At 46.3% G+C, this 20499-nt stretch overlaps 1 protein-coding gene across 5 annotated transcripts in view; it reads right to left on the bottom strand.

Annotated features, from left to right (window-relative positions):
* The window catches only part of lyrm9 (LYR motif containing 9), a 95885-nt gene extending 83148 nt beyond the window's left edge, over positions 1-12737 (bottom strand). For 2 of the 5 annotated variants that reach the window (XM_059973476.1, XM_059973473.1), the window contains exons 1-2: positions 12109-12737; positions 10373-10681 (exon numbers count right to left, since the gene is read on the bottom strand). In XM_059973476.1, the coding sequence (XP_059829459.1) occupies positions 10373-10651 (279 nt within the window). In that variant the 5' untranslated portion in view covers positions 10652-10681; positions 12109-12737. Of the gene's footprint in view, positions 1-10372; positions 11497-12108 lie in introns of those variants that run through there. The other 3 variants (XM_059973475.1, XM_059973477.1, XM_059973474.1) reach the window with 3 other exon arrangements.
* Positions 12738-20499: the final 7762 nt, after the last annotated feature.

Below are 20499 nucleotides of genomic sequence, written 5' to 3'. Positions count from 1 at the left end.
ACAAAGTTTATAGAAAGGAAGCTATCTGGAAAAAAATATATACAGTAAGCTCAGAGGGAGAACAAGATGGAAAGGAAATTCAGCCTGAAACGGTTGAATTGCCCAGTGTGAGCTACGTCTAGTGCTGAGCGCACTGGTGTCGTATTCTGATCAGCTACTTGGATAGATATTACTCGCCCAATGGCCTTTCATGCTGTATCCTACTTATGATCTGTTTTGTGTTTAATCGGAAATTCTGTATTTCCCAGTGGGAGTTACGTTCACAAGGAACTGAGGTCAGAGGAACTCCGAACTGCAGAGTTATCTGGAAAATCTGTTGTGTGCAGCAAAACACATTGATGAAGGTAGTCCAGTGGATGTAGTGTATATGGATTTCAGTATGGCATTTGATAAGGTTCCCCGTGCCAGGCTCATTCAGACAGTAATGAGGCATGTGATCCAAGGAGACCTTGCTTTGTGGGTCCAAAATTGGCCTGACAATAGAAGAAAATGTGTGATTGTGGATGGTTCGTATTCCGCATGCAGGATGGTGGCCAGTGGTGTTCTGCAGGGATCTGGTCTGAGACCCCTCCCTTTGTGATTTTTATAAATGACCTGGATGAGGAAGTGGAAGGGTGGGTTAGTAAGTCTGCTGATGACACAAAAGATGGGGGTGTTGTGGATAGTCTGGAGGGTTTCAGAGGCTACGGCAGGATATTGATAGGATGCGGAACAGGGCTGAAAATTAGCAGATGGAATTCAACCCAGGTAAGTGTGAAGTGGTTCATTTTGGTAGGTCAAATTTGAAGACAGAATATAGTATCAATCTTGGCAGTGTGGAGGATCAGCAAGATCTTGGAGTCTGTGTCCATAGGACACTGAAAACTGCTGTGAAGGCGTATGGTGTGTTGGCATTCATCAACCGTGGGATTGAGTTCAAGAGCTGCAAGGTCATGTTACAGCTATACAAGACCTTAGCTGGACCCCACTTGGAGTACTGTGTTCAGTTCTGGTCACCTCATTACAGAAAGGATGTGAATGCTATAGAGAGAGTGCAGAGGAGATTTACAAGGATGTTGCCTGGATTGGGGAGCATGCCTTATGAGAATAGGTCAAGCGAACGTGGCCTTTTCTCCTTGGAGTGACGGAGGATGAGAGGTGACCTGATAGAGGTGTATAAGATGATGCGAGGCATTGATCGTGTGGATAGCCGGAGGCTTTTTCCCAGGGCTGAAATGGCTAACATGAGGGGACATAGTTTTAAGGTGCTTGGAAGTAGGTAAAAGGGGGATGTCAGGGGTGAGTTTTTCACACAGGAAGTGGTGGGTGCATGGAATACACTGTTGGAAGAGTCTTTTAGACGGGTACATGGAGCTTAGAAAAATAGAGGGCAATGCGATAGGGGAATTCCAGAGTAGGTTACATGGTCCGCCCAACATTGTGGGCCGAAGGGCCTGTATTGTGCTGTAGATTTCTATGTTCTATGTTTACTCCTAGAAGTCTGAGACCAACAATATGCCAGGGAGTGACCTACTGTAGCATCGCCGTTATCACAACGCGATTACAGCTCCGGGCACCAGAGTTTGGAGTTCAATTCCAGCGCCATCTGTCTCCCCGTGAACGTGTGGGTTTCCTCCGGGTGCTCCAGTTTCCTCCATGGTCCAAAGATGGTAGGCCAATTGGTCATTGTAAATTGTCCTGCGATTAGGCTAGGGTTAGATAAGTGGGTTGCTGGGCATCTCGGCTTGTTGGGTCGGAAGAATCTATTCCATGCCGGATCTTTAAAATTAATAAGCATAGCCTAAATGAAGCATCCTCAACAATTAATAATATATAGAACCAGAATTAGGCCATTTGGCCCATCAAGTCTGCTCTGCCATTTCATCATGGCTGATTTAATTTTTCCCTCAGCTCCAATCTCCTGTCTACTTCCTGTATCCCTTCATGCCCTGACCAATCAAGAATCTATCAACCTCTGCCTTAAATATACATAAAGACTTGACCTCCACAGCTGCCTGTGGAAAAGAATTCCACAGATTCACCACTCTCTGGCTAAAGAAATTCTTCTTCATCTTCTCTCTATTCTGAGGCTGCGTCCTCCGGTCTTCGATTCTCTCACCACAGAAAACGTCCTCTCCACATCCACTCTATCAGGGCCTTTCATCATTCAGTAGGTAAATTAACACAACAGTGCTGAGTTCTACAAGCTACTAAAGGCTTGGCAAGGTTGTCATCTATGAAGCATACCTTATTAACTGGGATGGCATGGTAACGTAACGGTTAGCACATTGCTGTACAGTACCAGTGACCACTGATTGGGGTTCAATTCCTACCACTGTCTGTAAGGAGTCTGTATGTTCCCCATGGTCGGGTGCTCTGGTTTCCTCCCACATTATAAAGGTGTACAGTGCAGTTTGGGTTAGTAAGTTGTGAGCATGCTGTGTTGGCACTGGAAGCTTGGGGACACTTGTGGGCTGTCCTTGGCACTACACTGACTGATTTGATTTGACACAAATAATTTATTTCACTGTAGGATTCAATGTACATGTGACAAATAAAGCTAATCTTTCTCTTAAGGTGAGAAAGCGAGACAGACAGACACAAGGGAATGAATTCCAAACTTGGACACGTGGCAGCTGAGAGGGCAGTGATGAAACGGGAGTACAGATCAGAAAGAGCACAGGGACTTCTAGGAGTTTCAGGACCGGAGGAGATTGTAGAGATCTGGAGGGGCAAGACTAGAGATTTTAGCCAGTGGGCAAGATATACTTTGGCAGGAAAATTGAGCAGAAGCTGTTTACAGCTGTGATAAAAATGTTATAGATCTCTTCTCACTAATCCTAACCATCCACATACTACTAGATGGGTCCATGCCATGGCTGTACTTAGTGCTTCCTGATCTTACACCTGCCACATGCCACCACTTAACATAGACCAAGTCTCAATCCACCGTCTTAACCCAAAACATCGACTCTTCCTCTGCTTCCACAGATACTGCCTGACCCATTGAGTTCCTCCGGCAGTTTGGTTGTTGCTTCATGTCCTAGCATCTGAGGTCTCCTGTGCCACCATTCTAAGATCACATCTGCTTCAACTGAAACATGAAGGACTTTCTAACTTTACCAAAAGTTTCTGCAGGGGGAGAACAATTTGTGATTTTGCAGTGAGGTCACCACAACAATTCCTCTGGCAGCACATTCCAGACATCAGACAAAAAGATATAAGAGCATAATTAAGCTATTTGGCACACGCTCTCAACATTTAAACATGGCTGATTTTTAAACTGCATTTTCCCGTCTTCTCCCATAACCTCACACATATTGAGCATGCCCTGTGTAAAAAACTCATCTCCGATGAACCCCTAATAAAACTTCTACCTCACACTTTAAGCCTATCTGCTGTTGCCTTGTTACCCCTATCATGGGGAAAGATTTTTACTACCTACCCTATCTCATACGTTCGTTATGTGTTATGCCACATGACGTGGATCATGGTCACACAACCATGATTGTTTTGGGCAAATTTTTCTACAGAACTGGTTTGCCATCGCCTTCTTCTGAGCAGTGTCTTTACAAGATGGGTGACCCCAGATATCATCAATACTCTTCAGAGATTGTCAGCCTGCGTCAGTGGTCGCATAATCAGGACTTCGGTTATGCAAGAACAGGAAAACAGATTATTATCTGAACTGTGGCCGATTAGGAAAAGGGGAGGTGCAACGAGACCTGAGTGTCATTGTACACCAGTCATTGAAGGTGGGCATGCAGGTACAGCAGGTGGTGAAAAAGGCAAATGGTATGTTGGCATTCATAGCAAAAGGATTTGAGTACAGGAGCAGGGAGGTTCTACTGCAGTTGTACAAGGCCTTGGTGAGACCGCACCTAGAATATTGTGTGCAGTTTTGGTCCCCTAATCTGAGGAAAGACATTCTTGCCATAGAGGGAGTACAAAGAAGGTTCACCAGATTGATTCCTGGGATGGCAGGACTTTCATATGAAGAAAGACTGGATCGACTAGGCTTATACTCACTGGAATTTAGAAGATTGAGGGGGTTCTTATTGAAATTTATAAAATTCTAAAGGGATTGGACAGGCTAGATGCAGGAAGATGGTTTCCGATGTTGGGGAAGTCCAGAATGAGGGGTCACAGTTTAAGGGTAAGGGGGAAGCCTTTTAGGACCGAGATGAGGAAAAACTTATTCACACAGAGAGTGGTGAATCTGTAGAGTTCTCTGCCACAGGAAACAGTTGAGGCCAGTTCATTGGCTATATTTAAGAGGAAGTTAGATATGGCCCTTGTGGCTAAAGGGATCAGGGGGTATGGAGAGAAGGCAGGTACAGGGTTCTGAGTTGGATGATCAGCCATGATCATACTGAATGGCGGTGCAGGCTCGAAGGGCCGAATGGCCTACTCCTGCACCTATTTTCTATGCTTCTATGACTTGTGATATGCACCAGCTGCTCTGACAACCATCCACCACCTGCTCCCATGGCTTCATGTGACCCTGATCAGGGTCTAAGCGGCTGCTGCTTCTTGCCCGAGGGTAAACTGCAGGCTAGCGGAGCCTTTCACCTCATTTGGTAGAGACGCATCACTACCCTATCTGTGCCTCTCATAATGTTGTATACTTCCAATAGATCACCCCTCAGCCTCTTTCATTCCTGAAAAATCAAGCCCAGCCTATCCATTATCTCCCCATAACTGGTTTCCTGTGACCAAGGCAACATCCTGACGAATCTCCTCTGCATGCTCCCCAATGCAATCACATCCTTCCGTTAGTGTGGTGACCAGAACTGCACAATGGCGTTACTTAAAAGTTTTGCGGTGACACACACAAAATACTGAAGGAAATAAGCAGCTCAGCCAGTATCTATGTAGTGAAATGAACGGCTGGCGTTTTGAATTCATCAGGACCAGATTATGGTTCAAAGTGAAAAAGGAACACTAAGAAACTTGGACCTGTTCGTCAAGAGCAAGAAGAAGCCTTGTCAAAAAAACTTCCAATGGAAGGCACCACCTGACACATTGCCAGTCACTCACCCATCAACGGGGCCGTCTACCGGGCGCCATTCACCTCAGAACTGGTGGCAGCAAGCCCTCCTCAATCCCGAGAGACTGCCGATGAAGGGCGGTACTATAGCACAACGCTTTACAGTACAGGAGACCTGGGTTCAGCTCCTTCTGCTGACCGTGAGGAGTTTGTACCTTTTCCCTGCGACTCTGTGGGTTTCCTCCCACAGTCCAGTGCAGGCTGACTGGGCATTGTAAATTGCGATTTGGCTAGAGTTAAATTGAAGGGATTGCTGGGTGGTGCGGGCCGAAGGGCCTACTCCAGGCTGTATCCCAATCAAGAAGATAAGAAGTGAGGACTTCAGCACAGAGGTGAGGGCTCACCTTCTGAATCAGCTACCATCGATTGCTCATAACCCCAGCCAGGCAAAGCCTCACATTCTCAGCCAAACACTGGCCAGATTTGCTGCAAGGTCTGTGCTGTGAGTCGTGTCCAACCCTTTCTCGACTTGAATCGTCAGCAACCATCAGAGCGGGAGAAAGGAGTCCTGCAAGCAAGCAGGGTGCTGGTCTCACGTCAATTCCCCGACCCGTCTCTTCGCCCCACTGTCTCGCTGCTCTGGCTCACTTCCCCTTCACAGCAGCTTTCCCCACCCCCTTGGGAATGACTGCCGGGAGCAGGACGATCCTGGTGGCTCCCGGCAAATGCTGTAAAGCAAACTGATTCTAAGGTCACCTTTAAATACCGGAAGGAGGATGAAAACAATTCACTTTTATTAGATAAATAAAACAAAGCCAGCTGTTGGAAGATGAAATTTCTTTTTTAATCGTGAAACTTTTCTGTTTCTTCCTTTGGGAAAACACAGGTAACAGCTTCAGACCAACTTTCCAACCACGTCACAAAGAAACAGGCCATTCAACCCACCAGGTTCATGCTGACCCTTTTGGCCATCTACACTAGTCCCATTTGTGTAGATATATCCTTTTATTCCTTGCCTACAAAAGTATCTGTCTAAATGCCTCTTAAACGTGGTGATTGTGTGTGATTCCACAACCCCCTCCAGCATTCCAAATATCAACCATTCTTTGTCTTCAAGAAATTTACCCCTCAGATCCCCCTATAAAACTCCTTCCTCTCATCTTTAAGCCTAAGATCTCTTGTTTTTAATACCTGGTATAATTATGCCTGGGTGATGGGGTGGAGATACAACCCTACCATAGGAGGTGTCCCTCTGCTAGCCCGCAGGTCACCCTTGGACAAGGTGTAGCACCCCTCCCCCACTGATCAGGGTTATGTGAAGCCATGGGAGCAGGTGGTGGATGGTTGTATGAGCAGCCAGTGCAGATCACAAGTCCTGATCACGCGACCACTGACGACAGGCAGACAACTTTCAAAGAGTATTGATAACGGCTGGGCTCACCTGTTTTGGAAAGACACTGCCCAGAAGAAGGCAATGGCAAACCACTTCTGCAGAAAAAACTTTGCCAAGAACAATTATGTTCAACGACCATGATCGCCCACATCATACAACATAGCACATAATGATGATGATGAAAATACTGCTTGTATCATCAAATGAGGACAAGCTACAGCTTTATAAGCTCACACTGTCAAAAGTTGAAGTTCAAGATTATTGTCATAGGAATGCATACAGAGAGTATGACAGTGAACTTCTGTTACTACAGCACAGTAGATTACAAATGTGACAAGCATAACTAACATAAGCTTAAAATAAATTATGCTTCCCTTGTGACCAGGGTCACAAGTTGGTCGGGGTCAACCATGGACGTTTCCTCTTAGCTGTCTGCATTGAAGATGATACGCACGCAAGCCTGGGCAGTACGATATAGAGAACAAGCTGTTGCTCATGTAGCATGCTCTCCCTCTTCACGCAGCTGATGAACCCTCAAGATCAGCAAAGAGCGATACTGTCTGGCACATTTATACAAGGTGACACTTGCAGGCTGTCCCCAGCATATATTCTGACTGTCGGTCGTTGTCACAAAACGACGCATTTCACTGTGCTGGAACTTTATTGTTTTCTTTGGATCTCTGGACTTTGAATTTTCCCTAGAGCATAGGAGAATTACATTTGAGAGAGGTACACCAAAGGTTTGAGGCATATAGACAGCATAAATGCAAGCAAGCTTCCTCCCACTGAGATTGGGTGAGACTAGAACTAGAGGTCATTGGTTAAGGGTGAAAAGTGAAATGCTTAAGGGGAACATGAGGAATAACTTCTTCATTCTTCATTCTATAGTCTTATAGAATAGTAAGACTATAAGACCATAGGAGATAAGAGCAGAAATAGACCATTTGGCCTATTGAGTCTGCTCTGCCACTTCATCATGGCTGATCCATTTTCCTGCTTTCTTCCCTTACCCTTTCACACCCTGATTAATCAAGAACCGATTAACCTCCATCTTGAACACTCCTAATGGCTTGGCCTCCGGGGCTGCTTCTGGCAATGAATTCCACAGATTCACCACGCTCTGGCTAAAGAAATTCATAGAGTTGTGGAGAAGTACAGCATAGAACTGGGCCCTTCAGCCCATCTAGTCCATGCTAAAACCATTTAAACTGCCTACTCCCAATGACCTGAACTGGGACCATAGTCCTCCATAGATTACAAAAGTAACATTAGCAAATTTGCTGATGACACAAAGCTGGGTGCCAGTGTGAAATGTCAGGAGGATGTTATGAGAATGCAGGGTGACTTGGACAGGTTGGGTGAGTGGGCAAATGTATGGCAGATGCAATTTAATGTGGATAAATGTGAGGTTATCCACTTTGGTGGCAAGAACAGGAAGGCAGATTACTATCCAAATGGAGTCAAGTTAGGAAAAGGGGAAGTACAACGAGACCTAGGTGTTCTTGTACATCAGTCAATGAAAGCAAGCATGCAGGTACAGCAGGCAGTGAAGAAAGCTAATGGCATGCTGGCTTTTATAACAAGAGGAATTGAGTATAGGAGTAAAGAGGTCCTTCTGCAGCTGTACAGGGCCCTGGTGAGACCCCACCCGGAGTATTGTGTGCAGTTTTGGTCTCCAAATTTGAGGAAGGACATTCTTCCTATTGAGGGAGTGCAGCGTAGGTTCACAAGGTTAATTCCCGGAATGGCGGGACTGTCATATGTTGAAAGATTGGAGCGACTGGGCTTGTATACACTGGAATTTAGAAGGATGAGAGGGGATCTGATTGAAACATATAAGATTATTAAGGGATTGGACACACTGGAGGCAGGAAGCATGTTCCCGCTGATGGGTGAGTCCAGAACTAGAGGCCACAGTTTAAGAATAAGGGGTAGGCCATTTAGAACAGAGATGCGGAAAAACTTTTTCACCCAGAGTGTGGTGGATATGTGGAATGCTCTGCCCCAGAAGGCAGTGGAGGCCAGGTCTCTGGATGCATTCAAGAGAGAGTTAGATAGAGCTCTTATAGATAGCGGGGTCAAGGGATATGGGGAGAAGGCAGGAATGGGGTACTGATTGTGTATGATCAGCCATGATCACAGTGAATGGCGGTGCTGGCTAGAAGGGCCAAATGGCCTACTCCTGCGCCTACTGTCTATTGTCTATTGTCATACTATCCACATGCCTACGCAAACTTTTAACTGTTGAGATCGAGCTCACATGCAACACTTGTGCTGGCAGTTCGTTCCACACTCTCACAACCCTTTGAGTGAAGTCGTTGCCCCTCATGCTTCCCTTAAACTTCTCACCTTTCACCCTTTAGCCAATTTCTCCTTATCTCCATTCTAAATGGATGCTCCATTCTGAGATTGTGCCCTCTGGTCCTAGACTCCCTCACTATAGGAAGCATCCTCTCCACATCCACTCTATCTAGGCCTTCCAACGTTCAATAGATTTCATCGGGATCTCCCTCCCCTCACTCATGCCTCTAAATTCCAGTGACTACAGGTCTAGTGCTCCTCAAACAATAACCCTTCCACTTCCAGGATCATTTGCTTGAACCCCCTTTGACCTCTCTGAAATGTAAGAACATCCTTTCTAAGATAAGGGGCCCAAAACTGCTCACAACACTCCAAGTGAGGCTTCACCAATGCCTCTTAAAGGCTTGGCATTACATCCTTGTTTTTATATTCTAGTCCTCTCAAAATGAATGCTAACATTCTGCAAGTTAACCTTTAGGACATCCTGCACAAGGATTCCTTTGCACCTTGGATTATTGAATTTCCTGTTTAGAAAATAGTGCATGCTTTTATTCCTTCTACCAAAGTGCAAGACTATAGACTTCTCGACACTGTATTCCATCTGCCACCTCTTTGCCTATTCTCCCAATCTGTCAAAATCCTTCTGCAGACTCTCTGCTTATTCAACACTATCTACTTCTCCAACTATCTTTGTGTCATTCACAAACCTGTCCATAAAGACATCAATTTCATTGTCCAAGACATTGACATATAACGTAAAAAGAAGCAATCCCGCACCAATCCCTGTGGAACACCACTAGTCACCAGCGGCCAACCAGAAAAGCCTCCCTTATTCCCACTCTGCCTCCTGCTAATCAGCCATTCCTCCATCCAAGCTTCCTAGTATGACACAAGTGTACTGTCAGCAAAAGTGGTGGATGTGGGCTTGATTTCAACATTTAAGAGAAATTTGGATAGATTTATGGACGGGTGGGGTATGTAAGGCTATGATCCAGGTGAAGGTTGAAAAGACTAGGCAGAATATTAGTTTGTCACGGACTATCCGGGCCTAAGAGACTACATCTGTGCTGTCGAGTTTTATGACTCTATTCTATTCTATCAAGGGGTAACAATGTTGTTTGAACTCTCACCTGACAGCAGAGCAACGTCTCCAGGCATCAATCAAATGTCAGCCTAGATGTTTCTACTGAAGTCCTTGGCGTGGGTTTGAACCCAGAACCCACTGACTCAGAGATAAAGTGCTGCCCCCGGACCACAAACTCTCACTTTAATGGTATATGCCTGTTGTCCCAAATAGATTAACAGACTCCTGGAAATTATTCCAGGTGAGTGGCCAGAGAATTGTGGTGGGGGGGGGGTGGTAGGTGGTTGTGGGGAGAGCTGATAATAATTGGCGTATTGGCTCAATGAGTCAGCATAGGCTCAGTGGGCCGAATAGCCTCTTTCTGTGTCCTGGGGAAATATGAGCTCTAGGACAACACCATCAAGAAGGATCAAAGAACAGCAACATCATAGCAACGCCAAAAGACGTGGCTTTCTTACAACATTATTTTGTCAATACTGGATCAAACTCTTGGTAAGTTCCCGTCAGCCACTCTCCCCAGGGACCAGAGTTTATTTTTTTTTCATTATTCAGAGATAACTGGCCCTTCCAACCTTATGTGCCCACACTGTTCAATTACACCCATGTGACCAATTAACCTGCTAACCTGGACGTCCTCATTGAGGGGGGAGCGGAGTTCCTGGAGCCCAAAGGTTGATCCAAAGTCCGGAACTCTGCATAAGTCTGGGTCTGCAAAGCGCTGTGGTGAAATTAAAGCCTGATGTCTGTGAATCCGTGAGCGTGCAGGAGGCCAAAGATGGCCTATCTTGGGTTTGGAGAGCTGTGCAAGTGTGTATGGGAGGGACGGATCTTGTTTTTGCTGACATCGCTTTGTTGCTCGTTGCGTTCCATTTTGCTGTGCCGTTCTGCTGAGCGTGGCGGGCATGCCGCGCGGGCATCCGAACCTGCAGCGACACTTGGTTGCGAGCAGAAACAGCACAGTTCAACAAATGTTTCAATGTACACGTGATAAGTAAATGAATCTATATCGAGCTCTACCTCTGAAACTGGAGCACACAGAGGAACCCACACCATCATGACAATGTACAAACCCTTGCAAGGGTCCTTATCCTGGGGCCCACCAGCCCCTTGCTTAATAGAATTGGTCCACAGCATAAAAAAGGTTGGGAAATCCTTCTTTAGAGAGAATGGCAGATTTGATCCCGGATTGCTGATGCTGTAATAGCTTTACACTAACTGCTGTGTGCAGAGGCACCCTGTGCTAGCGTACAAGGAATATGGCCATCCCCAACGGCTTTCCAGCAGTTGGGAAGAAGAACTGGTGGGCTTATGAACATGGTCCCACAGTGCTTTGGCATGTGGAGATAAAATCCCAGGTGAGTGCAATTTCTTCCTTTAACACTCCAAATGGATCAGATAAATAAGCCAACAGTATGAGATCAGGTGGTTTTTTTCTATCACAGGAATAGCCCATCCCACCATTGAGCACATCTACAAGGAGCCCTGCCACAAGAGAAGGAGGGAGGTGGCCAGTGAGTTGGAGGGGCTGGCTGGTGTATCGAAGGAGCCAGATTGGGTTCGGAGCAGCTGACCTGTGTGCGGCCTGCGACTCGAAGGCATCAGAGTCGGTGCCTGAAGGCAGCATTCAGTGAAACCGTGGGTGATTGTCTTGTGGTCACAAGATCCTGTTGGACATTGATAACGTAAGATGCTGTTTCCCTCCTTTGGTGGTAAGACAGGTGAATGATGATTCAACCAGATTTCATTTGATCTGGGACCCCCCCCCCCGCCCCCACCACCCAGATAATGCTCACAGCTACCATCGGCAAGGAGATACAGGAGCCTTAGGTCCTACACTACCAGGTTCAGGAACAGCTATTACCATTCACTCAGGAACACAGGGATAAGGAGAGAACATGTTCTTGAGGCACAGGATGATCTGAATGGCAGTGTATTCACAAGGAGTAGACTAGCCACTTCTTCTCCATGCTGTTAGCTGGGTACATCCCATTCTAAAATGGGGCAAGCCATTCTGCCACCAACTCCTTTCAGAAGGTGAATTCCTCTCTGGGCAAAATGTTTTTCCTCACTGTCCCTTGTAATCCTTCCATCTGGTATCTTAAATCTAAATGTACTCAATCAGAACAGGCTTTAAACCCTCTGGGTCGACTTCTCCTTGTCTATCCCCAGTACTGCTGCACAATGCTTTTTATATATAGATTTGCAGCAGTTGCAATCTTGTCCTTTTATTTTAAGGTTCATGATAAATGACTTTTTTTTCTGTTATTGTTATTTCCACTCCGGTTCCCATAAGTAATGTTTTGACCCGGGGCTGGGTGATCAAAATAAAACAAAAAAAGTCACTCTAAAAGCACGCTGCACCTTTTGTCTTGTCCACACTGCCGAGTTTCACCAGTCCTTTCCAATGTGATCGGCTTTTGTTGCGGGCTCTCAGCATTCACAGAGCTCTGACCCAGGCTCAGCCTGATCCCTCGGGTCCGTGCTAATGGGCTGCCCTGGCTCCGTTCACCGGTCACATGCTATTCAAATGCTTTGTCAGCTGCGCACATTGAGGGCCTGACTTCCAGCTGAAATCAGCAGGGGGTTCAAACGTTCAGAGGTTACGGCAGTCTAATGCGTCACTCCCGGCCACAGAGCCACGGCAAGCCATTGTGCGCTGAGGAAATAAGTCTGAGTTCCCCGCCTGCAAAGACTGAGCAGCCTGGACCTGTCCTCTGGAGTTCGGCAATCTCACTGAAACAGAGGAGGTTTTGCAGGAGACTGACGGAGTAGATGCTGGGATGGTGGAAGAGGTTAGAACTACAGGGCATAGTCTCAGGATAAGGAATTGGCTCTGAGAGATACTCCTCCTCTCAAAGGGTTGTGAACCTCCAGGGCCCTTTACCCCAAAGTGCCCTGGTGATTGATTTACTCTTTTCAAAGGTGAGATAGACTTAAAGACAGGGGTTCAGGCAAGAAAGCTGATGAGAGGCCCCACACACAAATCCTGTGTTACTCCTCCGACTTGAGTTTGGCCTCAGTAGGGGGAGCCGTGGAAAGGTATGTTGGAAGGGGGATGGGAAGTCAAATTGAAATGGGTAGCCATCGGGAGAACCTCCCTTTTGCGGCGGACGCTTCCCACACCCGCCCTCCCACTTCCCCCTCACCCGGTCTCACCTATCACCTGCCAGCAAGCACTCCTTACCCTTCCCATCCTTCTTACACTGGCTTCTGGCCCATTCCTGATGAGGGGTCTCGGCCTGAAACTTCAACTGTTTATTCCCCTCCATAGATGCTGCACGACTTTCCGAGTTCCTCCAGTGTTTTGTGCGTGATGCTCAAGATTTCCAGCCTTAGCAGAATCTGCGGCTACGAGATGATCCACAGCCGCCACTCCACCTGCTGAGCTGCTCCAGCGGTTTGGTTTCCTTTGCTTCAGACTTTGGCAGCTGCAGTATCTCCTAGAAGCAGAGCTGAGGCCGCAGGTCATATCAGCCACGTTTACTTAGTGGTGGGGCAGAGGAGAGGTTTGAGAAAGTAACACTCACCCAAAGTAAGCAGCCATGCCTACTATCACGTTTGCTGTTGTGTGCTGGGGCAGCAGGCTGAGGGTACCAGACACCAACAGAATCAACAAACTCATTCGTAAGGCCAGTGATGTTGTGGGGGTGGAACTGGACTCTCTGACGGTGGTGTCTGAAAAGAGGATGCTGTCCAAGTTGCATGCCATCTTGGACAATGACTCCCATCCACTCCATAATGTACTGGTTAGGCACAGGAATACATTCAGCCAGAGACTCATTCCACCGAGATGTAACACTGAGCATCATAGGAAATCATTCCTGCCTGTAGCCATCAAACTTTACAACTCCTCCCTCGGAGTGTTAGACACCCTGAGCCAATAGGCTGGTTCTGGACTTATTTTTCCACTTGGCATGATTAACTTGTTATTATTTGACTATTTATGGTTTTATATTGCTATATTTCTTCACTATTCTTGGTGGTGCGGCTGTAATGAAACCCAATTTCCCTCGGGATCAATAAAGTATGTCTGTCCGTCTGCACCCGAACTGACTGCTGGAAATGGCCGCCCGGCTCTGCTGTCAGCTCTCCTGCCTTCGGTTCAGTGAGTTGAGAGTTCAAACCCGATCAGAGATAAATATTTCAATAAATGCTACAGTACCCCGCCAAGCGAGTGCAGCGCAGGGAGTGGTGCTGTCTTCAGGATGAAGCTCCTCTGCTTTCTCAAGGGCTGTAGAATGTCCCAGGGTTCATTACTGGAAGAACAAAGGACTTCTCCTTGATGAACATCATAGAACCGTACAGGCCCTTCAGCCAACTATGTTGTGCCAACCCTTTAACACACTCCAAGATCAATCTGACCCGTTCCTTCCCCCATTTTCTTTCAACCATGTGCTATCCAAGGGTCTCTTAGATGCCCCTTATGTATCTGCCTCTTCCCCCACCCCTGGCAGCATGGGTCAGGCACCAACCACCATCTAAATGGCAATTAGTTTATTATTTTCTCGTGTACTGAGATACAGTGACAAAATTTGTTCTGCATGCCATCAAGACACATCATTTCAAAACACAGACACATCAAGGTGCAAAGGGAGAGACAAGCAGAGATGTGAAATATCTTGTTACAGTTCCTGAGAAAGTGCAGTGCAGGCTGATGATGAGGTACAAGGGCCATGATACAGTCATTGGAGGAATCAATGATTCATCTTTCATTCAAAGGTTCAAAGAGATTCAAAGTACATTTATTTATTTCTTGAGATTCAGTGTGGAATAGACCCTTTCAGCACTTAGAGCCACGCTGCCCAGCAACTCCTGATTTAACCCTAGCCTAATCGCAGGGCAATTTACAAAGACCAGTTAACCTACCGACTGGTATGTCTTCGTACGGTGGAAGGAAACTGGAGCACCTGGAGGAATCCCAGGTGGTCACGGGGAGAACGTACAAACCCCCTACATTCAGTAGCAGCAGGATTTGAATCTGAGTTGCTGACAGTAAAGCTTTGTTCTAACTACAGCGCCACCGTGTCGCATCGTCAAAGTACGGACACAGTATGCACCCTTGAGATTTGTCTTGCCCTACAGACAGCTACGAAACCAAGTAAACCACGGAACCCGTGCAAAGAAAAACCGGCAAACCCCACCCCCCCCCACCGCATAAAAAAAAAAGTTGTGCAAAGGGCAACAAAAAATCTGAAAAACACAGAACATAAAAAAACTAAAATGAAGAATCCAGGCCTATTCAGTTCAGCTCAGTGTTTGCTGAAGAATCTTATTACAGAGGGATAGAAGCTGTCCTTGAGCCTGTTGCTGTTCCCGCCCGAGCTTTGCATCTTCTAGCCAATGAAGTGAAGAAGGCTCAGATGTTGCCATTGAAGTCTGCAACACCTTCCTCTTCTGTATTGTTTATTCGTAGCACCATTTGCATGATGATCTACAAGAACATTATCAGACCCAGAGCCACAGAAGGAGGTTCTAGAACAGGGATTGTGGTGAACTACATATACCTGTCTGGACACACCCCCCCCCCACCCACTGACCCTGTGGCTCCTCCCACGGACCCCGGTATAAAGGCAATTGGGGACTCCGCCCCGGCCTCAGTCTCCAGGATGTTGTGTGGTGGTCACTTGCTGCTTGTTCTTACTTCCAGCCAATAAAAGCCGATATCTCGCCTCACGTCTCTGAGAGTTATTGATGGTGCATCAGGGATTTTATGGCATGGTAGCGTGTTGGGCTGGTGCAATGCTTCATGGTGCCAGTGATTGGAGGTTCAGTTCCCGCCGCTGTCTGTGAGGAGTTTGTATGGTCTCCCCGGGATCTTATGGGCCTTCCTCCGGGCGCTCCGGTGCCCTCTCACATTGCAAAGACGTATGAGTTAGGGTTAGTAGGTTGTGGGCACGCTATGTTGGTGCCGGAAGTGTGATGCATAAAGCTAATCTATCATTTTAAATCTTTATCTTCATTGGGATGGGGGGTGGGGGGGTCATCATCACCATTCATCAGGCTGGTGCTCGTGCTGGTTTCCATGGTGTGAAGCCACTGAGAGTACGAGACTACCCCCCCCCCCCCGGACAAGACGCCAGTCTATCACGAGGTTAACCCCCAGCATCTTGCCAGTACCCATTTTCAGCTGGGTGGACTGGGGCTCGAACTGCCTCGGCTGGGGCTCGAACTCGCGACCTTCAGATTGCCAGTCCAACACCTTAACCACTTGGCCACGCGCCACACAGGGTGGGTGGGGGGAGGATGGTCCAAATCACTGATGGTTGAGGTAGACATCGGAAGGTATCAGGATACAGAGCTGCCTGTTGGCCACTCAGCCAACCAGCCTGCATATTTAGTGGAACCTCCCAGCTTCAACGTCGCTGTGAAACCCTAACTTTCAGAAGCCCCACTGTACCAGAGCTTTTGCCACATCCTCACAGCTGATGGTTGAGGGGCCTCTAGATATGCAAGATCTCAGCCTTTCCCAGGGTTTCTGGATCATAACGCCATAAGACATACAAGCAAAATTAGGTCATTCAGCCCATTGAGTCTGCTCTTCCAGTCCATCATGGCTGGTTTATCTTCCTTCTCAACCCCATTCTCCTCCCTTCTCTTTGTAGCCTTTGATGCCCTAACTGATCAAGACCCTACCAGCCTCCGCTTTAAATACACCCAATGACTTCGCTTCCATAGCCATCTGTGGGCATGAATTCTACAGATTCACCACCCTCTGGCTAAAGGAATTTCTCCTCATCTCTGTTCTAAAGGGACGTCTTGTATTCTGAGGCTATGCCCTCAGGTCTCAGACTCCCCCACTCTCTTCACATCCACTCTGTCTGGGCAGGTCTAGGTCTACAATCAGGGTTAGGATGGCTGGGGTGGGGGTAGGGGGACGTAGACATTCGGAAGAGGAAGTCAAGTGTGTGTTGGTGAACAATGATAACATTACCGGGTCCTAAAAAAACCAACATTAAACTCTAACATTAAACTCCCGCTTGTGGATGATCATGCACTTCTCATGACTTGTACCATTATCAAAATTAGTAACCAAAGCTATCATCAAATTAATGGGTTAACTAATTTCATTCAGAAACGTTACTGTAACTCCTGTTGTAAGCTCCAATGTAAATCCTATACATTTGTTTCCGGTTGCTCTTTGTAAGAAAACTTACTAATGCGAAAATTGGTAGCAGCCCCTCCATTACCTTAATGAACATGGTGACCTGGGAAATCTCACAACACTTTAGTGTGCTTCGTTATCATGACTTGCCATAAAGCTCCACACCATTTCTTTCAACGTGAACCTGGTGTTCAGCCCCACTACTTTGTGCAGACCAAGTTCTGTCCGGCCTGTCTGCCTGCATTTAACCCGTCCCCCTCTCCTCTCGCTACTATTATCGCGCGGGGGAGTGCAGGAGCCTTGGGTCCCACAGTGCCAGGTTCTGGTCCAGTTGTTGCTCCGCAGCCATCAGGCTCCTGGACCGGCTTCACTCTCATCAGTGCTGAACTGAGCCTATGGAACATCCATCATTAAAGACCCGCATCACCCAGGACATTCCCTGTTCTCGTTACTACCGTCAGGGAGGAGGTGCAGGAGCCTGAAGGCACACACTCAATGATTCAGGAACAGCTTCTTCCCCTCAGCCATCCGATTTCTGAATGGACATTGAACCCACTACTTTAATTTTGCTCTTACTTCATTTAACTATTTTACTGTAAAAACACCAAATTTCCTGACAAATGCCGGTGATGCTAAACATGATTCTGATTCTGATTCACTTTCAGGGACTCTGTTCTATGTATTATTTCTGTATTTTTTTATTATTTGCACAATTTTTCGTATTTTGCACATTGGATGTTTGTCGATCTTTGTTATGTGCGGTTGGTCATGGATTCAAGGTTCAAATGCATTTATTATCAAAGAATATATAAGTTATACAACCTTGAGATTTGCTAGCTCACATGTAGCCACAAAGCAAGAAACCCGAAAGCACCCAGTTAAAGAAAAAAAAATAAAAGACCAACACTCGATGCACAAGAGAAAGAAAAAGAATACAAAACATTTGAAGCAAACAACGGCAGCAGTCCAAAACTGAGACCTCAGATCCAAACCCCAGAGCAGCCTGGAGTAGGCCCAGAGCCCGCTTATCAGTTCATCACATTAGCTGGCATGGAGCACAGCAGCTGGGGCAGCCTTCATAGCCTCAGAGCCATGGAGTTGACCATCACAGAGAACAAGCGAAATTGGCTCTCATCCTGACTGACACCCTGTCTTTTCAGTCTATTTGAGCTGGCATTTAAACTGACCAAACAACGGAACAGTGAAAGGCTCCAGCACCCTGGAGAGAGGAATGAAGATCGCGAAGAGTGAGTGAAATCAGTTCTCGCCTCAGATCTGGGCCAGCATTTAAATTGTCTAAACAGCAAATTGTAGCTCGCACTAGGACCTAGCAGCTGCGAAAGGCTCCAGGCCTAGACCGCGCCACCCAGTGACTCGCTCCGGGCCCAGATTTTGTCAGCTAGCTCGAAGCCAATCTCAAGCTCTTCAGATCAGCTTGGTGCCCAGAGCAATCCAACCTTGCTTCCGGGCCAGCTGTATGGGCATCAGAACTCCATCTACAACCATCTCAACTCATCTCCCAAGCTCACCTCACCATCATTCACCCCTTCGCTGTTTGCGGTGATTATTTAACACAATTTACCTCAGAAAAGGTATTTTTAGACATGTTTTATGTCAACCTTCTTAGCTTTTAGACTACCAGAAAGCTGTTGCATACTTTCAATAGTGCCATCTTAACCGGAAGCTGCTGCATTCTATCGTAACCAGAAGCTATTCTGTTGTAGCTGTTTATTTTCCTGTGGGTGTCTGCAAGGAAAAGAGTCTTAAGATTGTGTATGGTATATATATTTTGATAATAAATTTACTTTGAACTTTTTATTGCATAAATGCAACAAATTTGGGAAAGCAATTATGCTCCTATCCAGAATGATGAGTTGCAATTCAAATATTCATGATTATGTAAGTGCTGGTAACACCCTGAAGCACAGGATGGGAGGTAGAATGGATCTGAGCAGACAGAGAATTGAATAATTACCCTTGATTGACATGAGACAATACAAACCAGCCCTGAAACAAATGGCAAAATGGGTATTCACTCGCCACCCTAACTCAGTTTAGCTCTTCTGGCAATTTCTATCACTACCCACTGTTTAGATAAAATGTTTTAAAGAATAAGAAAAGTGAGAACATCGAATTTAAGTTTTGGGAATAGTTTAATTTGAAATGGTGGAATAATTAGACAACTTGTAAAAGAATTACAAGAGAAAAAACCAGCACTTGTGCCTCCGCATTAGTGCACAAATGTCAGCTTTGTCATATGACCTTTATTGCTTCTCTTCCTACTGCATTGCCATGCAGGCTCCCAATGTATTTCACCTCAAGGACCCCCACAGTGTGCTGGCTGGAGTCCTTCCCTGAGACTGCAAGTACCCAGCGATCTCTCCCTGCAGAGAAGGGAATAATTATGCAATTTGAGCGAATGAGACAGGAAGACAGAGACACAAGAGCCCAGAACATGAAGGCAGCGATTGATTCTTTGCCGGAACATGATCTGTACTGACACACTGAAATAGCAGCCAGGAGAACTCAGTGAATCCCAGAATAATGGTTAACTAAAGTGAAAGGGCACCACCTTCACAGAAAAATGATTGTCAGATCCTTTTTGTTTATGATTTTATGATAAAAAAAACACAAGTCTTACTGAAGCACATAACTTGGGCATAACAATGAATGTCAGGTCAGTTCTGGGTTATTCTCCAAACCCAACAAAGTGAAACTTATTCCCAGAACGGCAAAACTTCCTGATGCAAAATTTTATGTTACCATGGTTCTGTGTTCTATGTTTACCCGAAAGTTCAAAGTTCAAAGCAAATTTGTTATCAAGGTACATAAATGCTACCATATACAACCCTGAGATTCTTTTTCTTGCGGGAGATAATATTAATAGATGAATAATAGATATGCTACCAGGTGGCATGGTAGTGAAGTACAGGCAACTGGGGTTCAATTCCCAACATTGCCTGTAAGGAGATTGTACATTCTCCCCATTTCCTCCGGGCGCCCCAATTTCCTCAAACAGTCCAAAGACGTACTGGTTGGTCGGTTATTTGGTCATTGTAAACTGTCCCCTGATTTGGCTAGGATTAAGTTATGACATAGCTCAAAGGGTTAGAATGATCTACTCCACACTGTTATCAGTGAATAAATAAATAAATAATACTGAGAACTAGTTGTAGAGTCCTTGAAATAGAGTCCATAGGTCCATAGGTTTGGATTAGTGAATTAATCCACTCTGGTTCAGAACCCTGATGGTTGAAGGGTAATAACTGTTTCTGAACCTGGTGGTGTGGGACCTGAGGCTCCTGTACCTTCTTCCTGAAGGTTGAAGGGTAATAACTGTCTCTGAACCTGGTGGTGTGGGACCTGAGGCTCCTGCACTTCTTACCTGAAGGCAACAGAAGATGTTACACTGGGACTTGGTTTTGGCATCTTACTCAGAAAGCAACAGTTCCAGCATTGCTTCCTCAGTACTGTCAAGAAGGGACAGCATGGGTTTTTTACGCTCCCCCCCCCCCCCCCCCCGGAGCAGGACTGCACAGCTTGTGACGTAGAGTTGACAATGCATGCAGTTGAAGTTGATGCAGGAGCAATCTCCAGGCTTGGACCTTGAGATCTGAGGTCTATTACATATTGGATGGCTTGGTTTTCTT

The sequence above is a fragment of the Hypanus sabinus genome, chromosome 6 (assembly GCF_030144855.1).
Source record: "Hypanus sabinus isolate sHypSab1 chromosome 6, sHypSab1.hap1, whole genome shotgun sequence".
Classification (NCBI taxonomy): domain Eukaryota; kingdom Metazoa; phylum Chordata; class Chondrichthyes; order Myliobatiformes; family Dasyatidae; genus Hypanus; species Hypanus sabinus.
This window is presented reverse-complemented; position numbering and strand designations above follow the sequence as displayed.